The 18,680-nt window shown below is 40.1% G+C and overlaps 1 protein-coding gene across 3 annotated transcripts in view; it reads right to left on the bottom strand.

Moving 5' to 3' along the window:
* Positions 1-18,680, bottom strand: part of TIAM2 (TIAM Rac1 associated GEF 2) — a gene marked incomplete at its 3' end in the record, with an annotated part of 132,492 nt that overhangs the window by 33,046 nt on the left and 80,766 nt on the right. For 2 of the 3 annotated variants that reach the window (XM_081905116.1, XM_081905117.1), the window contains 5 exons: positions 16,485-16,652; positions 12,125-12,229; positions 10,968-11,046; positions 9,086-9,178; positions 8,551-8,811 (listed from right to left, as the gene is read on the bottom strand). In XM_081905116.1, the coding sequence (XP_081761242.1) occupies positions 8,551-8,811; positions 9,086-9,178; positions 10,968-11,046; positions 12,125-12,229; positions 16,485-16,652 (706 nt within the window). The remainder of the gene's footprint in view (positions 1-8,550; positions 8,812-9,085; positions 9,179-10,967; positions 11,047-12,124; positions 12,230-16,484; positions 16,653-18,680) is intronic. The other variant, XM_081905118.1, reaches the window with a different exon arrangement.

Genomic DNA, 18,680 nt, shown 5'->3' on the forward strand with positions numbered 1-18,680 from the left:
GTTTAAAATAATGCATTATTTGTTTCTGGTTATTATGCATCCCCCCCCCCAATCAATAGTTCCCTCCGCCATATTCCAAGGTACAGCATTTGGGGGTTTCGGGAACTGAGTTGATGCCATTCATCATGTTAAAATCAGTTGCACTAGGCAGGCAGCTGACTCATCTTTCAACAGGGATGGGTTGGCATAGTGCCCCACCAGCCATCTGCCATTGGCGCTGCTTTCCCAATCACAGCATGGCTGGGAAGTGGCTGGCCAAGCCACAAGAAGCCAAATGCTAAGCCAGCTGCTGCTGCTGCTACCACCAGTGGCAGCCTTATTGGTCTAGAGCAAGCCAAATCCAAAGAAACTGCCCCACTAATATTCAGGGAGTCAAGTAAGGGGATGTCAATGCAAGGAGACCCTCAAGAAAATTGGAAAGCAAGGAAATGGTAAAGCTGTGGCTATATATCCAACATTCCTAGGAGTTCTACTTATTAAAAATGGCTCTGTCAGTGTCAGTGGGATCCTTATCTGATCTCCAGAGATTGAAAAAAGAGGTTAATCTATCCATATTTTAGTGGGGTGCATTTGTACATATAGATCCAAAAGGGTAAGGATAATCTGCCCTCTAAATCCAATTTTAAAATGCTATTATTATTTCTTTATTATAGCTACTTCTAAACCACACTTCCATAAAAATACAATATGAGGGTGTACAGCATATAAAAACTGCGACAACAGTAAAAACATTAGTGACAAAATCTATACTACTGAATAGGTTAAAAGCAAATTCATAGTTCAAAGGCCTAACTAGTATAGTTATTAGCTGTAGCCTTATAATTATGTCAAAAATCAAAGGAAAACTGTGGGTTTCAGCCAGTGGTGGTAGTGGTATGCCAGCAGACAGCATTTCTGAAATTGCGGCAAGTACTGTATTGGCCCAAATATAAGCCGCACCTTTAAAATTCCGCAGGCACTCACACCCCAAAATGGCAAACATAGAAGAAAATGCTACAGCGATATCGTAAAAGCCAATTTTTGTACGGTTGTGAATTGAAACCGCACTTCGTGAAAAGTTGGAATGGGGTGCGGGGGGAGAGTGTGGCTTATATTCAGGCCAATACGGTAGTATGAATTTACTGCAACAAAACCAGGGGTGGAATCCAACTCAGTTTTATTTAGAGTATACCCATTGAGATAAATGAACATGACCAAGCTAATATCAGTGGGTTTCCTCTGAGCAAAACTTAGAGCTTATCCATACTTCTTCTTGTCCCATTGCTTTGCCCCACGGAAAACTGCTTTTTAGTGCTCAATCAGAGCAAATGGCAAATTGAATACCACTCTAAGTATTTTGCCCAGAGGCACTCAGAAGCCATGGAGCATCCACAATGGCAGGCAACTTCAGTGAGTGCTTGACTGTATTCAGTCTTGTGTGACCAGTGGCTCCTTAATTACATGACTTACATAACGTTGTGTTATACAGGCAGGCAGATCTATGACTCACCGTCATTCAAAAGAAGTGATCGTGTAGCCACCAGATTACAAAGAGTACACCACGGTTTCCCAAATCATTCCCTTACAGTTGGTTATTCAATTAAAGGCAAACAGACTGTGCACAGATGCGATAGTCACAGAAGGAACCAAATATTTGTCAACCATAAGGGAATGCAGGTATTTGCACTTTCAGAGAGGTAGAGGCCACAGAATAAAAGCTGACAATGGGGCATAATCAAAATTATCAGATGCAAAGACCATGCATGTGCTGCAGAGGTTTTTGGTGCTAACATATTGAAGGCTAGGAAAATGATGGGGGGGGCCTTCAAAAAACCCCAAAACCCTCTCTTTCATTAAGAAAGTCTTTCTACCATGTAAGAAAAGAGAGCAGATACAGCCTTCACATGTTGCCTCTTAGCCCACTTGATTAATGAAGCCTTAATTACATTCTAATCAGCACTTCTCTTGCCATCTCATCCTTCTCTCTGCAAATAAGGGGAAATTACAGTGAGGAGTAAGGAGGAATAGAGAACTTGCTCTTAAATATCTTGGTGCTAGGAATGCTTCCTACCATTCATAGCTCTATTCTGAACAAGTGACTTATTGCTCATCAGGAGGGAAAAATCAAGTGTTATCAAATGTCAAGAGCATGGGTAGGTGGGAAAGACTCTTCCAAGCCAGAAAAAGGAGGTGCGCTTTACCTTCTAGTCTTCTGACAGTAATAGAGGGAAGGGGATGGAGAACTAAAAATAAAAGCAGATGGCACAGCGAAAATTAGATGTACCCAACCTCTCACAAAGTAGAAAAGCTGTATAGGCAATTTGTTCAGTTTTCTAGGTCATGCCTGTGAGAGTTTCAGAGCACAGACTGTCTAATGGGATATGTGTTTAACTCAGGCAATATATTTGTTCAACAAGGATGGAATACCTTGTGGGGAAAAGCTGTTAATATGAGAAGGAGTAGAAATGTGAATGGTCCATAGCAAAATAAGATATTTAGTTATGCTGAGTCACTGCTCTTCCACAATCAGTTTGAAACTGAATACAAACATCAGTTCTACACAGTATTTAATATAGCGAAGCAATGATTCTTCAACATCAACTTCATTGGACTGGTCATGTTGTTTAGATGCCTAATTATTGTCTTCTAAAGCAACTACTCTATTCCCAACTTAAGAATGGAAAGTGTAATGCCGGTGGACAACAAAAGAGGTTTAAATATGTTCTCAAGGAAAATACAGCTTGAATGTTCTTGAACCTAATTAGCTTTATCAGTCTTTCCAGAACGTACAGAACATGAACTTACTCTTGTAGGGAGAGGTCATGCCATAAAAAAGCCACCAAAACAACAACACTGTGTAACAAAAGCTATAGTAAAAATGATATAAAGCAACAGCTGACAAAAGGATGCTTGCAGTAATCGCTTTTGCTCCCAAATTAAAATACTGGGAAAATCTCAAAATACTCTCTCAAGATACTTCATATTTTGAAGGAAAGATGAAAAGCTTAGGGAGAAAAATATAATCACATGCACTGGTGTTTTCATGAATGGGGTCAGATTTATTTACATCAGAAGTTTCTCATATTCTTCTACATGTTTTGATCAGGCAAGCTGCCGAAAGGCTTCTGTTTAAGCAGTTCAGGAATGGAGCCAAACCTCAAGGAGGTACAAAACCTTGGTGGTCCTGGTATTTAGTAATGACTGGAAAAATGCTGAAGGGAGCGGCAAATGAAATACTATATTGCATCCTGAAGAATGAAAACAGCTGTTGAATGAACTACAAACAATTCTCCCTTTGCAAACAACAATCCCAAGGTTAATGGTCAGCCCAGAAGATAAAAATAATGCTATTCTGTTTTCAACAGAACAGAATAAGCACATTTCCAGCTTTCACAAATCACTTGTTGAAAACACTATGCATTGTTAATTATCAGCTTATTACATTAATTACTTGCTCAGCACTTTTTATTAAAATAAGCTATTAGGAGTATTTAACAGTAAACACTGTATGCTTCAGAATCAAGTTGAAACAAATACTTGTGACCAATCAGCTGATTAATCACTTAGCTGATTAATGTGGGAGAAATCTCAATGATAGTGTTTGCCCAAGTAATCTCAATGGGTAAATGAAAACAGAATCATAGCTCTCAAATTCCTGAGTCTATCCTCTTGGAATTTTGAAGGTTTCTTACCTAGAGATAGCTCTGTGATATATGCCTCTTCATACAAATTCTCAAAAAATGGGGTGGGGAACATTAATCCCTTATTAACCCCCACGTTTTAAAGGCATCCCCCCTTTCACAATACACACAAAATTTTAGCAATGCTTAATCTTCTTAGGAAACTACAATGGCCTGCAATTTTTGTAAATTTCTGTCAAAAAATTAAAGGTTATGGGTACACACTGTAAAAATATAAAGGTGCCTATCACAGATTTGTCACCTCATTGTTGGAAACTAGGCCTCAAAATTTAAGGCGTTGATCCCTGCACCTTCCTATTGAAGAGCAGGGTGGACACAGCTATTTGCATGGCAAGTGGCCGGAGTCACAAGTAAATGGGCACTCCTTCAAGTGGGTTGCCTCTGTGAAGTTTGTTCACACTGGTGCTGGCATCTCTGTGTTGACTGGGGTGGAGCCAGAGCTGGCGAGCATCAAGCTTACTCTCAGTCATTTCCCCAGAATAGCAGGCTCCTCACAGACAGGAGGAGGTGCCAGAAGGGGGACATTCCTCTGACAACCTGCTCAGTCTTCTCCTCTGAATCCAGATCTACACCCCCCCCCCCCCGCAAGATCCATTCTGGCTCAGGAACTTAGTGGCATCCTGATCCACCTCCCCCATCCTGTTAGAGCCCTCCCCAGGATCCTTCAGTTGCCCAAGCTGTTTCCATTCCTCCTCAGGATCTGACCATCCCTTCCATGATTCCTCCATGAGTGTCATGACGTGAGGGATGAGAATTGTAGTGCATGCTCAGTACATCTTTGTGCATAATTAGGAAGAGATGAGTAAGATTTGATTTGCAATTCCAGTCAGCCTCTCCCCCCACCACACACACACACAGTGGTACCTCGGGTTACATACACTTCAGGTTACATACACTTCAGGTTACAGACTCTGCTAACCTAGAAATATTACTTCGGGTTAAGAACTTTGCTTCGGGATGAGAACAGAAATCGTGTAGCGGCGGTGCAGCAGCGGCAGGAGGCCCCATTAGCTAAAGTGGTGCTTCAGGTTAAGAACAGTTTCAGGTTAAGAACGGACCTCCAGAACAAATTAAGTTCTTAACCCAAGGTACCACTGTATATATATGACATCAAGACAAAAGGCTTAAGTTTGTGGTAAAAGTTAGACTTTTACTCAAAGCTGTGGAAAATTAAAGTTCAAAAAAAAACACCTCCATACCTTTTATTGTCAAGTGGCCATGTGGGGGTTTACTTTAATAGCCTTCTTATGTAACCAAAGAATGATTCATAAAGAAAATGAAATTCACAACCTGACAGATGGTAGCAAAGACATGGGTAACTGTGAATCTAAAATGCTTAAGCTTCAGACATAGTTTGCAACCATTAGAAGAAATGCTAGCTTTCAGCTTATCCAAAGAGCCACCTCATTTTCTCTCTCTCCACCCCCACCCAGTCCCTGTTGTCTTAGTTCTCTCATTACAGATCACCACAAGATTCCGAAACAAAAAAAGAAAGAAAACCCTAACTAGATATAGATGACCATCTTAGCACACCTGGTGCCTTGAGAAAATCCTCTATTACTACCGATAGAAATGACTAGTCCAGGTTCCCCACACATATAAGGCTTTGACCATTGTTAACATTTCCAGTTAATCTAGGGAACTCCTTCCTAAAAGCAGAACAGGAAACAAGTGTCATGAAGAGGGCTTTAGAGTGCTGCACTGTGTAAAGAACTGATATCCCCTTATTGCAGAACACATTCAGCTGAAATTTACATTGCCCAGTATTAAACTTAGCTTTACTCAGAGCAGACACACTGAGAGCAATGAACATGACTAAGGTGCGTTGGTTAATTTCAACAGATCTCGGATATTGCTCTAATTAAAAACAACAACAAATGAATTATCAGGATTCCACAGAGAAGGGCTGGTGCTTCCATGCTATGCTTTTGAACTTCTTGGAAGTACCCGACTGGCCGTCATTGGAAACAAAATGCTGGACTAGGTGGGCCTTTTGACCTAAGGGAATCACTGCAGCCATTCTGTATGTCAGAGTTGGAGAAACCTGTGGCCTTCCAGCTGTGGCTGGACTCCAACTCCATTTAAACCAGCCAGCATGGTAGATAGGGGTGATGGGAGTTGTAGTCAAGCAACATCTAGAGGCCAGAGGTTCACCTGTACTTAAACCAGAGCTGGAAGTAGAAGACCTAGATCTATATAAATCAGGACTAGTGATTTTCCACAACCTCATGCAGACACAACTAAGATGACAAAGGTAAAGGTACCCCTGACTGTTAGGTCCAGTTGTGAACAACTCTGGGGTTGCACACTCATCTCGCTCTATAAGCTGAGGGAGCCAGCGTTTGTCCGCAGACAGCTTCTGGGTCATGTGGCCAGAATGACTAAGCAGCACATGGAAACACCGTTTACCTTCCTGCCGGAAGTATTTACTTGCACTTGACATGCTTTTGAACTGCTAGGTGGGCAGGAGCTGGGACCGAACAATGGGAGCTCACCCCATTGCGGGGATTCGAACTGCCGACCTTCCAATTGGCAAGCCCTAGGCTCTGTGGTTTAGACCACAGTGCCACCCGTGTCCCAACTAAGATGGTAGGCCACTGCAAATGAAGTCAGGGCATAAAATGTGAGAGAACATGGGCAGAAAAGGGTAAACTCATTAAACGGATGCATTCAGTCAAAGCTGTGCTGCCTGTACTGGTTTCTATAACAAGCCATTTGAAAATGCATAAACTAAATGCCGGCACACTATAATCCGATAAATGTGACAGACTCTCTCACAGAGATTAATTTAGAATAATTATCCCTGCCCCCAACTCATTGTAAAAAAGTCTGCCTTGGTTGCTGTCTGAATCAGACAGTCAAAGCCAAAATACCTTTTATCCTTTGGTGTCTGGGAACAACATACATTTCTAACAATTTCCTATTATAATATATGGAGATTAACACAAGTTGCAAACGTGTCCCTAAGGAACAATGAATCCGGTAAATGGGCACATACACTTACTATGGCGAATGCACTAGGTAATGCTGGCTTATGATATCAAGCTAACAATCTGAGTGATAGTCCTAATAAAACGAAGAATAATTAATTAGCACCATAATTTTTGTTTTATGACATGAGCTTTTATATGCCAACAGTCAATTTAATAGTATTTAAAATTGGACTACGACCCATGAGGAAGATGCTTCTTACTGTGCCACAATTCTTGCCATCATTTTTTACTTTAAGTATGACCTAATAAAGCTGCTATTTTATAATTAAATCAACCCTAGAAAATTCTCCTTAGTGACCTTTCAATTTTTAGAGGTATGAAAAAATCAGATCAAAAGCCCTTGATACATTGAATCAACCACATTAATCACTTACCCAAGAACAACACACTTCAGTTACACTATCAGCCAAAGTTTAATAGCAACCTCTACTGTAGGCAAGTTGCTGATGCAGAAAATAAACCACATCTCTGGTCAGTGTAGACACTGCGTAGCTAATACAAGTTAGCTCACTTTTTATTTCTACAGAAGAACATAAAAAGCAGCCATGGATTCAGTGAGTTTGATCAAAGGAACGGTGGCCTATTTTTACTGCTCAAAAATCACCATCTCAATATGCCTTTTTACCCATAGAGAAAAAAAAGTATGTATATGGATCATTTCCTCAATGAATGGAAAAGCAACTTGGGGAGACATTTTGGGGTAAAAATTAAAATATGGCAGGATATGAAATGATTAAGCAGTCTCTTAGATACCATTTCTATGGTCAATTTCCTAGTCCCCTGGGGTGGCTTTTTATAAAAAGAAAATGTTGGGCAATGGTCATCTGCATCCTTGAGTACTGAACATGCTCCCATAGTTTCTCCCATAAGGAAGCTGCCTTACGCAGAGCCAGACAACTGGCCCATATAGCTCAGCACATTGACCTTCAACAGCTCCTTCAGGGTTTGGGGCAGCGGTCTCTCCCAACCCTATCTGGAGATACCAGGAACTGAACCTGAGACCTTCTGCATCCAAAACAGATGCCCTGTCCCTGAGCTACACTCCTTCCTGAGCTACAACTCTTCCATAGTGATTTAGTGTCCCGGAAAGAAATTCTGCTGATCTCACCAAATCAAAGTCCCTTATGCTGAACACAGCTTATTTGCAATAATTTGTTAACATTTCTCCTAAAAACTGTACGGAAACAAGCAGCTACCACCATCTCCCCTTTACTGCTTCTGCTTCTTTTGCTGCTTCTTTTAAGTGGCTTTCTAGCCCTCCAGACTAGCCCTCCAAATGTGTTTTAAAGACACATTAAAAAATATATCAGCTACGTTTAGATATTTAAAAAGAAGCCCTGCACTTCTCTCTTGTATAGTCTGCCTCCCCCCCCCCCCAGGCTTCCAGGGCAGCTTCTTCCCCTGGCAGAAAAATTGCTGCTATGAACCCCAACCAGACTGATGTCACTCCTTGCCACAGAGGACTCTTGGGCCTCCAGAAAGAAAGATGCATCCAGGGGTACCCCCAAGCTACGCACTAGCTCTTTCAGAGAGAGTGCAACCTAGAACATGTAACTTGCCTATCTCCCAGACATGGGAAGCACCCAAGTCTGTTCTAATAGCAGCAGATTAGACTCTGAAAAACATGTCCTCTCAGATCAGCTGATCATATAAACCACTCATTCCTTTTTCGATGCCTTGTTTCTGTCTTTTTCTCTTTCTTCTTTTTTTAAAGGCTAACGTCATTTAGATGACATTAAAATAATTGCATTTGCCCTTTAGGTACATAGAGGACTTTAAAAAGAAGACACCATTCTGATATTATCTAGAAGCAATCAGCTATGACAAAATGAAAAAGGAAGGAAGGAAGGAAGCATCCATCATGAGCAGTATCTCACCATTTGCTGTATTCTTTTTGAAGTTATCCAGAAATTCCTCCAGGAGTTGTGACTGGTTAGGAGGGGGTAGAGAGTTTCTTGCTTCCCTGGAAATGTCACCATCTGACCACGAAGTGCATAATGCACTTTTATTGCGGCCAAGATTCGTAGTCAAAGTCAGCTTCACACTTTTCTCAGAGAACAATAACTCCATCTGTCTGAGGTCAAGATCACACACCGATTCTCCATTTATAGTCAAGATTTCATTGCCCACACGTAACCCTGGGAGCATGAGGAAGAGAAAGTAAAAGAAGATTAAGCATACTGGAGCAGTCAGAAATATTCAGCTAACCGCATAGCACCTTAATTGTTCAAACCAGTACCCTGGTCTTCATATTATTATATATTAGGCCATGATACACACTTTGATGAAATGAACATGTCTAACCATTATTTTCTCAAGGTTGATATTTGCTTTTTTGTGCAAAAGGGCACTCAATCCCATATATACCTCATTAGAAAAGCCTACACACATATGTGACAAAGCTGCACAAACCTTCTCCGTAAGCCATCCCATCAGGGAGAACATCACTTATGAAGATATGGGTGAGATGCTGGTGTTCATCCACTTGTGCAGTGACCGCAAATCCTGGAGTTAAAAAAGAGTAGTGCTGTTTTAAATTAGTTTTAAAACAATTCTAAAAATCAGATTATCAGATAGTGAGTTGAAATACTCTCATAATTGAAACTAATCCTCTTTTATATTACGACAAAGGTGTAATTGCTGTATTTTGAGTCTGTCCTTCTTTGAGATTTTTAGCTGTGATTTCATCATTGTAGGTTTTTTTTTTGTAAATCACTTAATAGGTTTTTTTAAAATGTTAAGTGGCATATAAATTGTATTAAATGAATAAATACGTGTTTGTTTATTCATTCCTTTACTATTACATTTGTATCTTACCTTTCGTTCAAGGAGCTCAAGGTGGCAAGCATGGTTCATTCCCCCCTTTCCATTTTATCCTCTCAACAATCCAGTGAGTTAGGTTAGGCCAGGCATAGGCATAGGCATAGGCAAACTCGGCCCTCCAGATGTTTTGGACTACAACTCCCATCATCCCTAGCTAATAGGACCAGTGGAATGATGGGAATTGTAGTCCCAAAAATCTGGCGGGCCAAGTTTGCCTATGCCTGGGTTAGGCTAAGAGACTATGACTGACTCCAAGGTCACCCAGAGAGCTTCATGGCCGAGTGGGGAATGGATACCTAGCATCTGAGGTCCTGTGGCCAACACTCTAATCACTACACCACACTGATGCTACATCTTATTACTATTTTGCATAACATGAGACATGAAAGCAAAATTGTGTTTACTGGATAGATACAGAATTTTAATTTTTTTTAATACTGTACTATGTAGCAAGAAGGGCTGGTGTCTTCAGAAGTCCCATCCTCCCTACCAAATGACTTCTGAGAGCCAGTGTGGTGTAGTGGTTAAGAGCGGTAGTCTCGTAATCTGGTGAACCGAGTTCGATTCCCCGCTCCTCCACATTCAGCTGCTGGGTGACCTTGGGCCAGTCAACACTTCTCTGAAGTCTCTCAGCTCCACTCACCTCACAGAGTGTTTGTTGTGGGGGAGGAAGGGAAAGGAGAATGTTAGCCGCTTTGAGACTCCTTAAAGGGAGTGAAAGGCGAGATATCAAATCCAAACTACTCCTCCTCCTCCTCCTCCTCCTCCTCCTCTTCTTCTTCTTCTTCTTCTTCTTCTTCTTCATCTTCATCTTCTTCATCTTCTTCTTCGTTCCCCTGCCCCACACACATATACTGGCACTCAAAAGTCTCACATTTTGTTTCATTTTTGCAGTTGTCCTCCTAAAACGGAAGTTCTGGAGCTACAGAATGGCTCTGGACACCCTGGAGCCACAATTTCCTTCTAGTACAATCAAGGTCAACTAAACAAAAGACTAGCAACTAAGACAGTGCACACATTAGGAATGCCATGTTGGAAGCAACTTCAAATCTTTTCACATGGCAGCTGTTTCCACACAGCAGGCCATTAGTATGAACCAACTCATCAAGAAGATCTGCCTATTTTTCCGACACCACCAGAGGATAAAAAAAGAATTCAATCTTAACTTGGAAAAAAGGGGTAAATGGCGTTGGTGTAATTTGGGAATATGTTCTCCCACATCTGATTTCTGTTCAAGGTTAGGACACCAGCTGTGATGGGCTTCTTGAAGCAGCTAAAGGCTACAGGCCTCTGGCATGACTCATCCACACCTACCCTTTCTCCAAAGAATGTATGTACATGCATTGGCAGGTATAAATCTCTGTTACTGAATCTCTTCAGTTTAACGTCTATGACAAGGTTACTATACTTAGTAGTATAGTTTATGATGCACTGGCATCTCTTAAATTTATATTTTGGAAACTGTACTCACCAAAATCAGTTATACCCTCATTCTTGGTCAGATGCACATGATAGATACATAAAGGAAAGATTTCTATTTCATCATATATCTGTAGGAGAGAAAATATAATCTTAACTTTTTAACTGTAGAGAAATACATCCCAAAGATGTACTTAGAAGAAACTCCCAACCTAATCACCATTGGACTAATTTTGTTTCAGCTCTGGGTCACAGTTTCTAGGTAGAGAGATGCCAGTTATTTGATTTACTATATTTTAAACATGCAGGACCCTCAGGTGTCACACTCGTTTGTGCTCATTGTACACCAACTTAGAGGTGGGGGATGCAAAGTGTTGTGAAAGTTAACTTGTGCCAACTATTTATCATTTAGATCAGTGTTTCCCAACCTTGTGCCTCCAGATGTTTTTGGCCTACAACTCCCATCATCCCTAGCTAGCAAGACCAGTGGTCAGGGATGATGGGAATTGTAGTTCAAAAACAGCTGGAGGCACAAGGTTGGGAAACACTGATTTAGATCAAACTAGACATGCTGACTTTGATCATGTGTCTTTCCTGTTCACACATCAAAAAGGGATTGGGACAGTCAGCGTGAAGATGTTCCCCCTGCACCTATATTTTTTCCTCCCCTCCCCCATTATTTTTAATTACATATTTAGCATCAAGTATAATTCAGCCCTAAGCTAGAGCTAGGCATTTCAAATTTATGTCCACCCAATTCACAATGCATTAAGGCTGGCGCGCCTCAAATGTTTCTTTCAGAGTGAACCAAGGAAGAAACTGCAACCTTCTACCCATATTTATTAAGTAGTCCCATCTGAATAAACACAAATGTTCCTCCTCCAGCACATATAGTGCTTTGTAACCTATTTCAAAGAATCATAGAATTGTAGAGCTGGAAGGGACAACAAGGGTAATCTAGGACAACCCTCTGCAACAATGTGACTGATGAAGAGCAAGTGTTGAATGAGTCCAGCTCTGCTCCATCTTGCAATATTTGTCTACCTTTATCATTTGTATGTTGTGAACCACCCTGTGACCTTTGGATGAAGGATGGTATATTAATTTAATCAATCAATCAATCAATCAATCAATCAATAATACAAGGGTGCAGTCCAACAAGTAAAATGTCTGAATAATGAATTGCACATCTTTCATTGTGTCACTTGCCTGATCTTGTATGTATTCGTACACTTCAGGAACATAGTGCTCAATATTTTCATCAGTGAGCCTTTTAAGTTGTAAGCCATAGTGTCTTGGTTCCAGCTGCTTAATCTAATGGATGAAAAGAATATATCTAGAATTCAGAAATCATTTGTAAAAGTCTAGATGTCACAGCAGATGCACACAGATACCAAATGACGCAACAGCAATCTTCAATAAGCCACTTCCTAAATAACCACCATAAATAAACTTAAGTTGTACAGATTTCACAGCAGCAGTTTTGTTGCTTTTAAAAATCAAAAGGTTTGTAATGTTTATTCCTGCACATAAAATTAACTGTCTGGTAAGGTGGGTAAATAAACTTTGAACCTTGTTCTCTTCCTCAGTTTAAACTGACATCTGTTAAGTTTCTACAGGTCTTCCAGATGGCTTAGTTCTGCTCAGTGAAACGTACACATCTGATGTATAAAATGCATATGTGCACACAGGCTGTTAAGAGAAGGATGTTCTGCATCAGCTGTCTTTTATTGAACTCTTTACTGCCAATTTCCTCTGAGATCGTGAAACACCACCTATTTTTTCCACAACATGTGTTACCTCCAGGAAGCTAAATAACGGAAGAGGGAGGACTTCCCTCAAGAGATTGTCATTACAGAGTGAAACCATTGAGGTACTGTTCCTTAAGCTCTCTGGATAAAGCTGAGGTTGCACTGATTTCATTTCAAGCATCAACAAATTAACAGCACAAACAAAACAGTCTGTGCACCCATTAAGAGAGAGGGTTGGTACCTATCAGGATCTTCCATGCTCAAAAGGAGTCCTTGATTTGATCCAATGAAGGCTGCAACCCTCCATGCCACCTCCCAGGAAGGGTCCCCTCAACCCAGCAGAGCAGATGGGAGGGTGCAGGAGGCTTCAGAAAGGACTGGCAAATACTGCCTTCCTCTTCTATTAAAGAATGCCGAAGAAGCCCTTTCTGCAAACACAACTTAGCTCATGGGATCTTTCTGTTGAGTGGAACTCAGCTCATGAGATTGCATCTTCTAGCTACACATTATTCAGTTGAACAAGGTAATTCAGCAAGATTTTAGGCAGAATGTGATTTTTACAAAGCCTGTCACATTTTGATTTATCTGATTTAAATGTGTATTTCTTGGATTTGTCACATTAATTAAAAAAAGATTGCCAGCACAAAGAATAAAGGATCTATTCCATGAATCCTGGATGAACAAATACAGTGGTACCTTGGTTTAAGAACAGCTTAGTTTGTGAACAACTTGGATTAAGAACAGTGCAAACCCAGAAGTAGGTGTTTTGGTTTGTGAACTTTGCCTTGGAATAAGAACATGTTTCGCTTCCTGTTGAGTGTGTTCCATTTGTAAATTGAGTCCCCCACTGCTATGGGAAAGCACACCTTGGTTTAAGAACGCTTTGGTTTAAGAACAGACTTCCGGAACGGATTAAGTTCGTAGACCAAGGTTCCACTGTACTTGGAAATGGTTGCAATCCTGCACAATTTGTAGCAATTTAGTTTCAACTTTGAGTAACCAGCAGAAGTTTTTTCAAAGAAAAAAGTATCAGTAAGTGGTTGTTATCCAAATAAAACATTTCAGGAGATGTTGATAACCAGAACTAGTACTGCTGTAAATGACCAAGTTTTTATTTACAAAATCTCAGTGAATCTTTGATGCTACAAATAAAGCACTCTTCCTGGTTTGTTTATTTGTTTAGGCAAGCAAGTAAATGCACAGTAGCCTAATACACTAAACTGTATCAATCATCCACCACTATAATAATCCATAAAGTATATGAAGACATGAAGCGGAATGTAAGAAAAATAGCAACATATCCAAATTTGTATATAAAATTAACTGCTTCATGGTACAGTATCATCCATTCTTTAAAAGACATGTTTGTGTTATTGCTGCTTTCACATGAGTTTGTCTTCTTCAGCACCTTACACTTGCTAAACAGAACTGCCAAATGTACATGGTACATTGCAAATGTTCTGATGCAATTAAGCTGCTGAAGTTGACCAGGTCCCAGTTCACACCTTGTGAACTTGACTGCTACAGTTTATCATATTGAGATGGATCCATTTGCTCACACCCTCTCTTCTTCCCCTTTCCATTGTATGGCTAACTTTGGCAAAGTATCCTAATCTTCATCTGTAGTTTAAGCGCTCCCTGCTGTTCAGGATCAGTACTTGGCTTACATATTCTATTTTTCAAAGAGGCCTTTAAACCACTGTTTCCTGATTCAGATGTTTGAGCGTTCACCAAATTGTGAGGTGAAGGGAGAACCGAAAGGAGAAGGAGGCAGCAAACAGGCATAAGGCGGCCAGAGGCTACTCATAGGCATCTGACTGGCCACTTGTGACAACAAGATGCTGGACTATTTGGGACATTAGCCGAATCTAGCAAGGCTCTTTTTATGCTATTGTGGCTCAGTTCCCTGGATCAAGATTATTTCCCTTGAACCTGGTATATGATGAGTTCAAATATTGTTTCTGTGACTATGTATACATATTTGGAAGAGGATAGATTATATTATAAAGCAGTAGTTTTTAAGAAAAGTACTGTAAAGCAATTGGGTATGTGGCTCTTTTTAATGCTCCTGCATTAAAATATTTTCTACTGATTATCCTCGCTCTGGTATTTGTATGTTCCATTTAGAAACATATTAACCTGATATGCAATAATCTTTTGTAGTATCTAAATAGGAATTTAGAAATCGCCATTCTTATCCAAGTATAAAAATGAAGTCAGCAGGTAATGGGGAAGATCCTTAACTGTACCTACTACACAGACACAGTCAGATTACTTAAATGCAGTGGGACTCAAGCAACCTATGTCCCCCCTTTTAGTACTTATCTACCACCCTTGTACCAGACACAAATGCAAAACATACACAAACATTCAAACACCACTTTGCACTAAAGAATGAAGATTCCCAGCACTCACCAGAGAAGTATGGAAATGTAAGAAAAAAGAACCAGGAAAGATGTAGCAGAAAGGAGTCAGCATTAAGAGACTGCTTATGAAAAACATTAAAAGTATTCAGAACAGAAAGAAAGATAAAACAGAAACAAAGTTTTAATTGAAAAAGAAATCAAAATAACTTCAGATCAATGAAGTGATATATACAAAAAGAGAAGCTACAAAAAAAATAAATCCCCAGTATCTACACACATATATTTTACCACAAGGTAGTTTGTTTTTATGAGAGGTTATTATAGTTCTTCAAGGTTTTCCTTGTTCAAATAGCAGTATTTTTCTCAATTTCCCCTTTCCCCCAGGCTTCAGGTCTCTCCCGCCACCTAGTGGCATTCCCTATGATACATTGCCTTTTCCCTTATTAGTTCATAGAATAGGAAACACAAAGATAAAGCTAGAAGCTAAAGTGGGTAATAAGAGCAATTTAAATATATATATTTGTAGTGACTTGGTATAATTAAAGCCAAGTAGTAGTAATGCCAGGAAAAGCCTGATTCTCCCCTCTCCCCTTCTGCTATATGACCATGGGCAGTTAAGGGTGTGCTTGCGAGACTGACATGTCCTCTTTATGGCACCTAAAGTGAAGCCACTTTAAGGCTAACCTTAAACTGAGAGGCCCAGACTAATTTTACTGGTGAAGTCTATCAATAACCATCAAGGGTGATTCAGAGGGCAACCCCTAGTCCAAACTCTCCCCCATCACCCACACTTGCCACTTTGCTTTGCTTATCCAGAAGAGGCACAATAAAAAGCTGAACACACTCCAGTATTATTAAAAACAAATAAATTTAATTGGGCTTAATTTGGGTTTTTAAGGTATTCAATGACTGGATTTTGTGTCAAATATATATATATTAAGGTGGTTACTTTTTGCCACTGACTGTGATTCTGTGCACATGGGTATGTTTGCATTCAAGTCATTAGCATTTATGAGTGCATTACCCATATTTTACTAAGAATAGATCCATTGATGTTATTGCTTCCTGTATAATGCAATTTTTCTTATGATCTAAAATTCTGTTTCAGTGGTTTTGGAGAAAAAATACATTATGGTTTGGCTTTCTAAATCAATTTGATTTTATAGTACATTCTGAGATCCTAGGATTCAACTTTTTCATACTTCACTGTTACATATCTTTTGGCTATACTGGGGGCAAAGCCAATTCATAATTTTAGAGACAGAAAAATATAGTAGGTTAAAATCTACTGGAGGTTAAAATTTACTGGAGACTGAACTGCATTGTATGCCGCATCATCTTACACAGCATCCTTTAAAACTGTATATATATATTTGCAAGGATGTAACACCTGGGCTTTAAAGTTCTAAACAGCGGGATTAGCCAGACAAATTAAGATGAAGAATAATGTACCTTGCATGCCAGAGTCAAAACATCATCTACTCTGTGTTCTGGCTTGAGAGTTAGCATTACTCCTTGGCCATCAGGAAAGTGAACAGGTGACTGGATGTCCCAGGTATTTTCTTTTGAACAACTTTCTGGAGCTGGGCAGTACACATTTAGAAATTCATCTACTTTCTGCTGGAAGAAAAATATAACAATTTAATAAAGCAGTATCACTTTATAATCTGTATAATCTGAGTGATAGAAGATTGCTAGAATGAAATAATAATGTGGCTTTTGTTCTAATTTCCCACCACCATACCTCTGCCTCCTACATGCTGCACTCACAAGAGACAATCAGCTGACAAGAGGATTACAGGAAAGCACACAGGAATTTGGAGAATAGGATGGATATTGCATGAATACAACCTAAGAGGTTCACTGAATCACAACTCACAGAACCATGATACATAGTTCTATTTAAGGAGGACTGGCCCAATCACGAGGCAATTGTCCAAGATGGTGGTAAACTGGCACCCCTCCCAGGACCCCCAACCATTTACTTCATTATTGGCTGGCCAGCTGGGGTTGCCAGTACTCGTCCTGCTGTGGCCAAAACCATCAGACAGACTCCCACCCAGTGATGCTAGGCTCTATACCACCACTCACATCACCTCCCTGCCTCACTCTGAGAAAGGACCAAGGTGTTCTTTCCTCAGAGTGAGGAATTCTGTGAGAAGTGACCAGGACAGCTCCTGCAACACTGCTGCACTGAAATAGTGTTTAAATCTTCTTCTTCTTTGTACAATCACTTTCCAGTGGTTGTACTTGATGTACTTACTTAGAATTTCTCATCACAGTGGCAGCAGAAGCGCTTTCCTGGTCAACTCACCCAGAATGCCTCATTTAGAAGAAGGACCAACCCTCTTGGTCCTTTCTCAAAGCTAAGAAGGGATGAGGTGCAAGGGGCAGCAGAAACACCAACAGCACTGCTGCTGCTAATGCAGCAGGAAAATGGGGAAAAAAGAATGGAGATGACACAAGGAGGAGGGGTAGGAACTAAGTCACTCTAATTTCAACTAACAATTGTAATTTTATTATTTATAACCGCACCCATCTGACTGGGTTGCCCCAGAAACTCTGGGGCCACACTTAAGATCACTTCATACATGAGGTACATGAAAGCCATTCCATATATAGTCACAATACAAATGTCTGTATCGCACAATCTTGAGCACTCAAGAGTGGAAAAGTATATAGACGGTAATTCCATTAAATGACTTCTGCTCTCCAAATGAGTTTGATTCTTTATTCTCTTCGTGTGCTTTTCAAAGTGAGAAAACGATACACAAAAAATATACAGTGTATAAATGATTCAACAGAATCAGTTTCAGATGTTCAGATTTGTGTAAATTTCATCAGCAGAGGGCACTCCGTTTCAATACTATCTGGAAACAGAAATGTAATGCAGGGGGATTCACACTACTAACAGTTTTTGGTGGGGTTTTTTTAAGGCTTAAGTTTCTTTCACCTTCCCAATTTTCAAACCTCAACTACCTTTGTCAAAACCATCCAGGTCCCAGAGCAATGTGATAACAGACAGACACTTGTTCTAAAACAACGCCTAAAATTCATATAGGCGTGAGTCTTTACAAACTGTTTTAGGTTTACTGTGACCAGGGGTAAGTAAACAAAAACATTTGTAAAAGTTTTGATTGTTTCATGGAAACGCTCTTATGGTGGTTTACATTTTTTTTACTCCATCCAAATTTTCCATCTTTGAATCTAAGGGGGTTGTATTTTCCCACCCAGTAACGTCTGCAGAGTGAGTAATAACCACAGTACTTTATTCATCCATAGCCATGCAGAGGCCCGACAACACGTTCTGTTTTCCATAAATCTATGCCAGGGTTGTAGAGTGTACTATGCTTTGCCACGGTGTTGGTTGAAGAGCAGTTGGTTACTTCATGATTTTCCTGTCTTTGTTTTGTCACAAATTTTATATGAAACGCCTCAGAAAACCTGCATGGAACATTTAATGGGGCTGTGCTTCACTGAACTCATCAGGAAGTCTCTTGTAACGGTTCGATTTTGTTTTTCTTCAAAATTTCCTAACAGAATAGGCTTGTTTCCAATTTTGGTGGTTTTGCGAGCTATGATGAATCACTTTTTTTAAAAAAAAGTTGTTGGATGAGGCATGAAGGAACTGTAGAAACTCCTACAAAT

Source organism: Podarcis melisellensis, assembly GCF_964234715.1.
Source record: "Podarcis melisellensis genome assembly, chromosome: 3".
In the NCBI taxonomy this organism is placed as follows: Eukaryota; Metazoa; Chordata; class Lepidosauria; order Squamata; family Lacertidae; genus Podarcis; species Podarcis melisellensis.